Genomic DNA, 12,403 nt, shown 5'->3' with positions numbered 1-12,403 from the left:
CCATTGAACGCTGATTGGTCAGTTTTAAGGGGAGCAATCGTTTTGTTTGTACGCTCATATATATATTTTGCAGTGATTCTTCAAGCATAACTTTTAATTCTACGACATAAGCAAATAACATCTGTTTATATGATACCGACCCAAACAATACCACGTTACTTTCATCAACAAGAAATTAGTTGGCGAAAGCAATGGTGATTGACAGTGGCTGCTCCTGACTATTCATCATTTTTTCGAATTTTTTGCTTATTCTCTGTGTTTATGCAAGGAATGATGGTTGCCTTTCATTTATATGACCATCAGTATTCGTTGATGTTTTTCTGTTAGTTGCAAAATGGTTGCACATGCATAATATTTGGAAATAAATAAATGCATCCCATAATAACAAAAATATTTGGGTCACGGGACCCGGATTAAATATGTCTGCGCCCGTAAAGCACGCTTATTAACACGGAAGCTTGCCAACAGGGAGCAATTTATGTAGGTAAAACGCACCGTTTCTCTTCTTTTTAAAGATTTAACTCTTGCATGTTAAATATCTTGCAATTTTATGTATACACCATGGTTCTTGTGCTCAAAAGACTATTTTGCAATATCTTCTAGTTTAAAAACAACTTTGGGAAACTGTGACCTGAAAACTGATAATGGCCATTTAGAATTAATATATTCCCAACATGGAACATGTTATGCGACACGTACTAAGACTGGAAGTGAAATTGAGAATTCAACTGTCATGAACAAAACGTGAGTTCCCTACCGCATTTAAAGATTGGTGCAGGAAATTTTTGTTCATTTAAGATGTGCACTGAATCGACAGGAAAAACCAATTGCTTTGTACAGAGATAATTTAATACTTGTTGTTCTTCTATCATGTGAAGTCTTACACTTGATCAAGGTATTTATGAATTGAAACTACTTCTGTGCAAGTTTCTTTTACAACTCAAATTAATTCAAGTATAACATACCAAAGAATAAAACCAAATAAATCATTGGGTCAAAACAAAAATAAATAAATAAAGAAAGAAAGAAAGAAAAATTAATTTAAAATAATAATAATAATAATAATAAAACTACACTTTCTTCATATTTCTGGCTGTAAACTTGACCTATTTATCCATCTCCCAGTTAGTAAAAGTCCTCCAAATAACACAGTAATGAAAGTACTAGCACATACTGATCTCTCTGGTCTGGATCTCCCACCCTGAGCTTCAGAGATAACTTGACACTAACCTCTTCACTTTAGCCTATCTTCATCATGAAGAGGTTAGTGTAAAGTTATCTCTGAAGCTCAGGGTGGGATCTCCGCTCTGTAAGTGTCGATTACACAGAAAAATTACAAGCAAAAACCAGGAAATATTATCTCTGACTGTACCCACCCTGAACAAATTTTTTAATTTCTTATCAAGTAGACTTTTAATTTTAAAAGGATCCAAAAGATTTTTAAAGAGCTGTTACCCATCTGCTGTCTCTCATTTCAACAACAAAAATAGAATTTTTGGCAACTATGTTTTTAGCAACTTTATTGTTACCTTTAACTTTATACATTTTACCTGAATAGCAATCCAATGTCCTTGCATTTTAATCTGTATATTAATGGCAGAATAAACTCTTATCTTATTATCTTATCTTATCTTGTATGATGTGATTGTATGTGCAACATACATGTAGCTTGAATATTTAAATAACGGTTGGTTTGCATGACCAAGGCTCATTGCACAGAAAGATAGTGGAAAACGTGTTCAAGTAACCTTTCTGTGAAGGTACTTGTATGAGACGATATCCATTGGAATTATTTCAGTTATGCAATTTGAAACTTGGTGGCATTTGGTTGGGTTTAATTGCAAGGATATGACTTTTATTTAAATATGTAACTTTAAGAAATTCTTTACTTTGTTACTTATATTTTGTTTCTTGTCTTTTAGGTAAATTACAAAGGTGATCAACTAGTCTTCCTGCACATTGGCCCCAATGGCTGTGAAGGCAGCATGGGATACTTTCCACATCCTCCTGTCTGGGCTGCTCATACTGTGTATCAAAGAGCATACGGATTCTGAGGACATAACAGCCAACTGTCCTGAGACCTGTCTCTGCTACACCCCAGCTCTAAGCAACGGCCTCCTTGTCAACTGCAGTCACAGGGGTTTGGAGCAAGTGCCACAAATGTTCCCTGTGAATGCTGTGGAGATCCACTTAGATCACAACTCAATTGAGACTTTAGGTCCCCTTCCCTGTGATGCAGTCCTCAAACTGAGGAAACTCTACCTCAACAACAATGCAATCAGCTTTGTGGCGAAGAATGTATTTGAGCTGTGCAATAATGGACACTTGGAAACCCTAGATCTATCCCATAATAACCTTAGTGTATTTCCAGATGGACTCCCTGCGTCTCTCACATCTTTAAACTTGGGTTTCAATGTAATAGAAAAGTTGACAGGAAAACATTTCAGATATCTGCAGCAACTACAGGAGCTGTCACTGAGAAATAACTCCATCCTCAGCCTGTCTGGTTCCACTTTTCATTCAAAAGAGGGCAGCACTTTCCTACCAGACCTGAGGAGACTTCACCTGGACAATAACAAGATAAATCTTGTAGAAGAAAAAGTATTTTTAAAACTTTCTTCCTTGAGACATTTATCCCTTGCAGGAAACAAACTTGAAGTTTTAAAAGATAAGGCACTCCAAGGACTTCACATGTTGCAAGTGTTAGATTTAAGAGCAAATGCCATATCAGCCATTGGTAGCAAATCCTATAAAGTCTTACACAGCCTTCAGTATCTGTATCTGAGCCACAATAATCTAACAGAGATACCCAGAGGACTCCCCATGTTGGAATGGTTAGATCTTACCCATAACAACATTGTCCACGTGCAAGAAGATATCTCCAAGAACATCCTTTACCCCATAGAAGTCTTTCTTCTGTCTCACAACCCATTGCATTGTGACTGTAAAATGCTGTGGTTGAAGGAGTTGTTCGATACGCGAGAATACTTACTCAAGTTTCTGGACGGGGTGAATTCGACTGATTTCTACCCTACTTGCATGACCCCCAGAGAACTGGAGGGGGAGTCATGGGAGGTCTTAGGAGATGAGGTGTTCAGCTGTGCTTCAGAAATGGGTCAAGACAGGGTCAGCAATCAAAATGAGGCCAACAAGAATGAAGAGGTCAAAGGTCATCAAGAGGTCAATGAGGTCAAAAGGTCAGCTGTACTTTCAGATGTGACTATTCGTACTGTAAAGACTGAAGAAGATGGATCTGTGTATATCAAATGGGTCTGTCTTGGATGTATTGATATTATAGGGTATGAACTTCTCTATCACCCTGTAGGTAACCGAAATAACCGAGTGAGCATACAGGTTAGCCCAGAAGTTCATGACCACTCTATCAAGAAGCTGAGCCCTGGTGCTGTTTATTTAATCTGTGTGGTAGCTAGAGTGTCCTGGGAGGACAGGGTCAAGGTCAGTCTTGACCAGTGTACTGAAGTGACCACTGTAGATAACCACGGCTGGAGTACACTGCTGACCTGGGACTTGGTGTATGTGATATTGTACACTGCAGTTATAGCTTCTGGTGTACTCTTAGGCCTAACTGTCCTCAGTGGTGTAGTGATTGGTGCTAGCGTTTGGAGTCTGAATAGACGTGATCTTGGCGGTAGTTATGGAAAATAGATCTTGATTTTAAAGGCATATAATGCATGTTAAATATTTAAAAATGACAAAAAAAATTCTGGACATTATAACAATTCTCTTTTTATCATCATGGTATGCATTTCCCTTATCCAAAAGCATTGGTAAATTGCAATTTAAAACCTATCTTTGAGTATCAAATTTTAAGTTTTATAATCACGAGTGCTATTTACTAGGCTCTACTGTATCTCCAGACTGGAGAGACTCAAGAATTAACAACTGGAAAGTGAATTTATAGATTGCAATTCCATAACCTGTTTTGAATATGAACTATTTTTCTTTTGTTCTTAACAGTTTTAAATGTCTCTTCTCGGTGCATTCTCAGATGGTGCTATTGCTTTATGACGGATTAAACACATTTATTGTGATATTTAGAAATGTCATTGTTTCCTGTATATTTTTTTAAACTTAAAAATCCATACTACTGATATGGAAGGGAAGATAATTCAAGTAAAAGGGTAACATCCCTCAAACAAAGACTTACAAAAGCATATACCAAATATCGGCGCCAAATGGTCCTTTGAAACGGGGTTTGAGCGCGTTCTTGGCATCTTTTCTGTGTACCGTATCTGCAAGAAGAAAAAAAGAAGAAAAGAAAAAATGCTAATACATTTAAACCCACAAACGCTGATCGGAAGAGGAGGAGGTTTGCAGCGGGTATAGCCCCTTCCTTGACTTTTAATTCTCCGCCTTTTCCCTACCAAAACAGTGTAACGAGCTAACGGATCTTTCCATCCCAGCGCCCTACATTACTTATGATAGTAAAACTGTCCTCGTCTATAATGTTTTACATTTTCCTTGTACCGCTCAAGACCTCCCCCCCCCCCCCACCATTCGAGCAAAATCCAGAAGTCGCATACGGCTTGTGATACACAGTCACCTAATGATACATAGTGTTTAAACTAGCTTTAAAGGGATAACTCTTCATATGAGACCTATATTTCACAATAAAAATATTTTTTAAAATGTTTTTATTGTGAAATATAGGTCTCATATGAAGAGTTGTGTTTAAAAACAACTCATAGAAATATAATATATTCTATTTTAGCACAAAAACGGCAGTTAAAGCAATTATTCTGAAATCTGTACTTGCTATCGAACCATATGACCTCCATATGGATATACTTTGTAATAATCTCTTAAGAGGTAATTACAAAAAAAAAGCTTTAAGAAAAAAAAAAAAAAAAAACGGACTTATTTTGAATGTAGAAATGGATTCATTAACCATTGGTTAGTATGGGAAAATTGTTGTCTAACCCAGAAAATTTCATTTTTTGGACAAAATGAACAGTTGTTATCCCTTAACTTATAATTGTTATCAAATTTGTGAAGTGGGCGTACTTCACTTATCAGTGATATAACTGATAAAACGCTGACTCAGTACAACTCACTTCCCGGTGTGACAGGAATAGTAGTCCGCTAGGAACCGTAGTCTGTTCCCCATTAATTTGTACATGTGACATTCGTCCCCATACTAACCCCAATAGTCCTATTAAGTATGGTCATGCCAGCCCATTTCGTAGCTGAACATAAGAGGCGAAGTCGTGTTCGTCAATACTTTTTTTTTATTAATTTATCATGGATTTTATTTATTTATTTGTTTAATTATTTATTTATTTATTGCTTTATTACTCTCGGTAAAAATGACCCAGTATACAAGGCCAATGTAACCCTTATATTAGATGAAAACATGGCATTAGGTTTTTTCCTCATTATTATTATTATTATTATTATTATTATTATTATTATTATTATTGTTGTTGTTGTTTATTTATTATCTATTCATTTTTTTTTTCTGGAATCCTTTTTGTTGGTATCTTTTTTTTTTGGCCATCCCTTGTTTCCTGTCGTATACATGATACAATTGTTTGACGTATTGTTTATTTGCGGTACTTCCTTCTGACTGCTGATGAGTGCCGTGGATAGACTAGTGGGTGATGAATCGAAACCAGGGATGTAAAATTACATGAATTTCCACTGATTCATGACCCTATGTTGTTTCGCTATCACTTTCCACACTTCCGTGAGATACAACTTAAGTAAATACAATTCCAGGTCGCGGATAGAAACAGTTAGTGGCGAGTGCTATCTCCACACAGGTCAGTGGACGAAGTAAGGGTGCGTTGTTTCTGATTCCTTCTTTCCATAAAAAGATTAAATCTAGTGGAGATATTTTGTGTAAACGACACTTAGTTTTTCCTTATATGAGTACGCTGTAAGGTTTTGTTGATTTTTTTCTTCAAGACCGTAGATCGAGTAGTAGTGAAACACGGACGTTACATGATTAGAAATATGGCAATTGTAAAAACAGTTCTGCCTTTGGCAGCTTTATTTATTGCAAACGTGCAAACTTTATCCACTGGTAGTTCGTGTCCAAGGCAATGCAGTTGTTCTAGTGACGTCAACGGCAGACTTGCCGTCAGGTGTACCAACATACGGCCAGTTGCTATCTCAGGGATACCGCCACACACTTCAACCCTCGAGATTTCTGACAGCACATTTAGAACACTTAAAAATGGAACTTTTCTTGGACTTCCACACCTTAAGGAACTGGTAATGAATCGATGTTTGATAAAAACTGTTGAACATGGCGCTCTTTTTGGTCTTCATAAACTGAAACGTACATCTTTAAAAGATAATCTACTCCAAACTCTGCCGTCATTCATTGTGTTACTTCCAAACCTGGAGGAGGCGAACTTCCAATCTAACAGGATAAACTCACTCCAGATCCAAGATGTCAGCAATGCCACCATGACAAATACCTATTTCAATTTAAACCTGAGGGAAAATCACGTCACCGAAGTAACAAACTCGGATTTTCTTCCCTTCGAATCAGTGGAAAATCTTGCCGTGGATCTCGGCGAGAATCAGATTTCAAAAATAGCTCCAGAAGCCTTCCGACCAATCAAACGCTTTGTTTCATTCGGCATAGGGAAGAACAACATCACGGATGTGATAATTACGAGGTTAAGGCACACGCTGATTGAAACGCTCGACTTGTCTTATTGTCAAATAAACATCTCCGAGCTAAACTCATCAGTTTTGAGACCCCTCTCTAATTCAAATGTACGCGAACTTTGCCTCACGGGTAACAAGATATCGGCAATTGCTACAGACGTATTTCAATCTTTGCCGGTTATTGAAAAATTGGATCTAACTTCGAGTAAAATTGCCACCATGCATACAAGCTTCAAGACAATGTCGTCGACGCTGAGGGAATTGGATATGAGTATCAACCTTTTCTCAGATTTAGAACTTTTTAAAGCAGTGACTCTCAGCTTCCCGAAACTCCAAAAATTAGTTGCCCGGCACAACGAGTTCGTAACTGTAAACACAGTGATTTTTCCACCTCACCAGCATCTAAAAGTATTGGATCTGTCGTATAATCGCTTATATGGATATCTCAACTTCACGCTCCTGACCAACTTACGTGAGTTGTATTTAAATGGGCTATTTGGAAGTTTACCTTCTCCTTACACACATCCGGGCCTTCATCTATTAATAGTCCAAAACATGACGTCACTAGTAAAATTGCAGTACACGCACAACAAGGCTTGTGTACTGAGACACCACATGAATACATCTGTATTCGAAGGATTATCGACTATTCGTGAAATAGATCTTACAGGTAATTTTCTGTTCTGTATGATGAAAAATGAGATATTTCCTCACATTTTTAAATCACAGTGTCCAGTACGGAAACTAATCTTAGCTTCGAATAGTATCTCCAAACTCCCAAAAAACGTGTTCTCCAATTTGCCTCACTTGCAACACTTGGACTTGTCGGACAATAACATGGAAAACGTCGGCGCCGTGTTTGATTCTCTGACTTCGCTCGTTTCTTTGAATCTTAGAAAAAACAAACTGGTGAATTTCGATATAACTGCTGTATTACGAATGAATCAACTTCACCACATCCATATTGAGCTCAATCGATTTGTATGTAGCTGCGATTCCAGTTCGTTTTCTAAGTGGCTTCGTCATACAACCACATACGTATATGGAGCAAGACAGAAATGTAGCGAGCCGGCCGAGTACCAAAACACCGCCCTGGAGGACTTTAACCCGCCTTGGATTACATGCGGAAACCACCTGATCACTGTAGTCTTCTGTTGTATCGGGGCCGGTGTTGTGGTGATTGGAGCAGTGGCAGGTCTTGTGGCCTACTTTCGACTTGACATTGTATATTGGTGTCATCTAAAAAGACTTAACCGACGGCGGCACGGATATATCCGCTGCGGCGATGGGCAAGTACAGTACGAATATGACGCATTTGTCGCTCACAGCAGCAGGGATGAGGAGTGGGTCGTGCGGCAGTTTCTCCCGCACGTGGAGGGTCAAGGTCAAGGACGACGCATTGCCCAAGGTCATTATCAGGGACAAGGTAATGACCAAGGTCAGGACATCGTCTTTAACGTATGTATCCATTCAAGGAACTTCCTACCGGGCGATTACATCATAGATAGTATAGTGGAGAAAATGGAGGCGAGCAAGGTGGGGATATTGATCATCTCGCAGCATTTCCTTGAGAGTGATTGGTGTCGTTACGAGGTCGACATTGCTCAGGCCAAGGTACTGCGCGAGAGGCGTAAATCGCTCATTGTGGTGTTTCTAGAGAAGATCCCACCCGATCAACTCCCCAAGACGCTGCGGCTCATGAAACGTCACGTGACCTACCTGGAGTGGCCGGAGGAGGAGAATGACGGAAAAAAGGAAGAATTCTGGAAAAAGTTGAAACTTGCTCTGTTAAAGAAAACTCGGCAAATTGATGAAGCTTTAAATATAGAGGAAGAGCAAGTGTGATATTTTTTCTAGATATAAATCACATTTTGTTTAGTTTTATAAATCTCTTCCTTGATCTCTTCCTTGGATCATAACACCGTCTAACTTTTTTTTTCTGTATTGAATATCACTTACAAAAAAGGTATGTTTCTTGGATATTAATAGAAATACATTTCTTTATTTATTTCAAACAGTTTATTTATTTCCGTACTAATGATGAATGAAATACTAAACTCGACAAAACACTGTATGTATTTGACTTCTTTCGTAAATATTTCTAAAACAAGAGAATAGCGATTAAATGTTTGCATATAAACTATAAAATAACTATCAGTGTAAAAACTGAGTGACAAGTCTTGTTATTTGTGCTATGCAAACATCAATCTTATAATTTTGGCTGACTTGCGTGGGTTTGGAAGCACGGTGTATAAAGGGCCATTCCGAATAGATGATCCGCCGACTAAATATGGCGGACCCCAGTTCAAAAGTGATACCGCTAATTCCATGATGGTCTCCCCGCCTCCACACGCGCCGTCGCCCCAGGTGCCTAGCAGTCAAACCTCGGAGCCGAGATTTAATCCGTTTAATGGCGCGTGTGGAGGCGGGGAGACCATCGGGAATCAGCGGCATCGCTTTTGAAGTGAGGTCGGCCATATTTGGTCGGCGGATCAGTTAGTAGGCTACTCGAATTATCTATTCTGAATGGCCCCTAAAATGCAAAGACGGATTATCTTCCTGCGCACTACATGACAATTCCCACAAAATGTAGTCCTATCATAGTGATTTTAATTATACATGCGTTAGATTAAGTTGAGGGGTCGGTTTACATCGGCAACAGACAACAAACAAGAGTGTATGTTTTTTTATCAACTTAATATCTAAAGGATCGAGGCTTAGAAGATGGGGGAAGAGCGTTTCATGTTTATTTTTATCTCATACTTGATTGGGGAAATCATGGCCAGAAATGTGCAGCATTCACGCGATACGCGAGGGCGCAACAGTAGGGCTTCACGTGACTCAACTAACCAATCACAGCACAAGAATGGCATCGCACACAGACTCTGTGATAAGTGCTCAGCCCATTGTCAAGTAGTGTTAGTTCATGCTAAGATTAGATCTTAGGTTCATGGTAACAAGCGTCTGATATGTGCAGAGAAGTTTATTATTATAATATAGGCCCCCCTATATTGCTCTTATTGTTACATTATTAAATCTAACTCTGTATCCAAGTAGTAACTATAATGTACCAAGTCAGGTACTGATGATGTACAGAGGTCATATATTCCAGAATAAGCCATTACCACTGATTTATAACTTTCATTTTTTTTTTAAATATGTTATTCATGAAAGAGTTCATGAAAGATTATTTTAATTTGTTAAATCGTGATCTTATTGTTTTTATATTCAAATAATTAAATACTGTGGGTAAAATTGGTCTTCCACTTCTTATTTGCATTTTTCCTTTACTACAAGATTATTTTGGAACAGTTGCAGCATTAACAATTTAAATAAATAGCAATCTGAAAGAAGAATTTTGCATAATTATTAAATGATGATAGGAATTTTGGATTAAGAGATTAGTTAAATACTGAGTAGTGATATGGTCAGTCAATTTATGTAGAATCTGATAATCTGATAAAATACTGATTGAATTCTTGACCTTGCACTGGGCAGTTTTACGTTTGTGCCAAGTGCTCTTTTTGGACTCCATTGTACAGTGGTAAAAAATCTTCAATTGCCATGAAATTTTTTAATCAGACTCCGTATGTTACTGCTATCAGCTGGTGCTATCGGCAACGAATTAATTTCCCTTTGTTTCTGAGTGAATCTACCGTCTAAAATCACTATTACTGAAAATATTTGCGTTTTGCTGAGGGTAGTCTAGGCAAAATACGGCAAACTTCTTAGTACGTGTGTACAACAGAATTTTTTTAAAAACCCTAGCGATATTTGGTCAGGAGTTGCTTGAAGCATAGCACAGCGTTGCTGTCTATCGGCATCAGGCCGTTAGTTTGTCAATTCTCACGCGCGAACCCATTCATTTTCCTATGGCAATCTAGCAACTCATTAAAAATGCACGCATGCGTAGTGGGCTTGGCGTGACGTTATGCAGTACATTTCTGGGGATGTAAAACTGGAGGATATTTGAAATATTTTGGGGGTACCATCTGGTAGTAATAATAATAAAAAATAAAAAATAATAAAAAGGGAGCGGGCTGATACCGCAGCATAGGTTACATACGTTTCTGAGCATAAGAGGTTACAACACGTATCACTGACCTTCCAGCAGCCGTTACTATCATTGGTGTATACTGAAGAGAAAGTCATCGCTAGAATAAAATAATTTCATAGTTAGAAAAAAAAAAAAAAAGATTGGACCTTGCGTTATTCATTTGACAAACCATATCACCGGGAAGAAGAAAAACCGCGGTGATAGTCATGAAGAAGGGATAATTTTGATGGAAAAACAAATTCTGAAATTTACCAAAATATTAACAGCCTTTTGTCATTGCCTCACTTTGTTCCTCACGACAATATATCGACTACTACTGTGGAAAAAGTCAAATGATTTCATCTGCTTCATTTTTTTTTGTAGATGACGGTAAGGTACCCTGAGCGTCAGAGCAACGTAAAAGCTAGCTTGCTAAATATACCTTGTGGTGGAGTCGCTTTTGCGACTATAGGTTATATATGAAATCAAGATCGAGCTGGCAATACCGGAATCTAGAACCTGGGGTACGGTAAGGCGGTGTGCCGAGACATTTCTGTCTGTATCTATAATCAATGTGAGTTCAATATTCAAGCTAAAACGTTAGCACTTTGGCTTGTTTTACTGGTCTTATGCATCCTTTACGCCTTATAGAGCCCTAAAATGTGACATGATTCACCTGTCTCGGTCTGAAATATTATTCGAGGTTTGCTCAGTTGGATTTAAAATAAGGTAGACAGATCGCACACTGTCAACGGTTTTGCATGTGGTCGATCTTGGAGACGAAAGAAAAAGTGTTGATATTCATAGAAAAAATCAGTTTTACATTCGTCATCATAAACACCATTTTCTTTATCTCATAGTAAGCCTACTGCTCTTCAGATTCACCAATACTGGCTCCATATAGCACGCCCAAATGTGGGTGCGCGAACGCCTGCGCACGCATGTGTGTATGTGTGTGAGAGAGAGAGAAAGAGAGACCAATTAAAGAAATAAAAAAGACATCTTACTTGAAAGAAAAATATACGACATGAAAAAGCACATTGAAAAAAACCCCGAAAACATTCAGGTATTTGTATCTTTATATGTTTAATCATATATTTACTTATTTATTCTTTCTTTCGTCTTTTTGTTTGTTTGTTTGATCGGTTTCTTATCCAAAACCGTGTTTGTTTGTATGTTAAATTGTTGATTTATTTGTCTTTATTTTCATATTTTTATTATGCTTTTCCGAAGCCAATGTCCATAAATAACGTATCCCTGATATCTGTCGTCCATCAACTATTTATAACTGTGAATGAAAAGAAAAACTCAACGGTTTATCAGCTCCGCGATGCATTCCCAGTGCTTCTTTTTTCTAATTTCTCTCTAATTTCCCCAGCGCACGACAAGCCCTTTGTGATGCATTTCATGTCACACAGTCATTCTTCGAGAGCTTTTTAATTCCCTTAATTCTACATAACAAAAGATAAGCGCGGTAATAAAATGTCCTTTCATTTGTAAAGCCTTATACAACGCGGATGAGCGCGTTCTTCTAAAAGACCTGAGCCATAGTTCATATCACAAACAGAATACACCCAAGCGTCTATCTTTTTTTCTAAACCGAGAGTTCTGTCGATTCGACACAGTGATTCTTGACAAAAAGCTTCACTTTCCTTCTCAACTAAACAAGTTCGTCAAAGCTGAGGGCGAGTTTAAATTTCCTTGCGTTTTCAATGTGAATTGATT

At 38.0% G+C, this 12,403-nt stretch overlaps 2 protein-coding genes across 4 annotated transcripts; both read left to right on the top strand.

Annotated features, from left to right (window-relative positions):
- The first annotated feature begins 296 nt into the window (after positions 1-296).
- Positions 297-4,065, top strand: LOC106166681 (uncharacterized). 3 transcript variants are annotated; one of them, XM_086996794.1, is made up of 3 exons: positions 430-480; positions 604-744; positions 1,923-4,065. In XM_086996794.1, exon 3 carries the CDS (start codon positions 1,969-1,971, stop codon positions 3,664-3,666), a length of 1,698 nt encoding a protein of 565 aa, XP_086852920.1. In that variant the 5' UTR covers positions 430-480; positions 604-744; positions 1,923-1,968; the 3' UTR covers positions 3,667-4,065. The 3 variants fall into 3 exon arrangements, with proteins under 3 accessions (XP_013400784.2, XP_086852919.1, XP_086852920.1); XM_013545330.2 differs by lacking the exon at positions 604-744 and having other exon boundaries at positions 297-480; XM_086996793.1 differs by lacking the exon at positions 604-744 and having other exon boundaries at positions 334-484.
- Positions 4,066-6,672: 2,607 nt separating this feature from the next.
- LOC106166680 (toll-like receptor 6) lies at positions 6,673-8,944 on the top strand. The gene has a single exon (XM_086998089.1). It carries the CDS (start codon positions 6,862-6,864, stop codon positions 8,485-8,487), a length of 1,626 nt encoding a protein of 541 aa, XP_086854215.1. The 5' UTR covers positions 6,673-6,861; the 3' UTR covers positions 8,488-8,944.
- The last annotated feature ends 3,459 nt before the right edge of the window (positions 8,945-12,403 follow it).

This window comes from Lingula anatina, chromosome 10 (assembly GCF_051362555.1).
Source record: "Lingula anatina isolate TDL-2025a chromosome 10, LinAna3.0, whole genome shotgun sequence".
In the NCBI taxonomy this organism is placed as follows: Eukaryota; Metazoa; Brachiopoda; class Lingulata; order Lingulida; family Lingulidae; genus Lingula; species Lingula anatina.
Note: the sequence above shows the minus strand (reverse complement) of the source record. Positions and strands in the feature narration are given on the sequence as shown.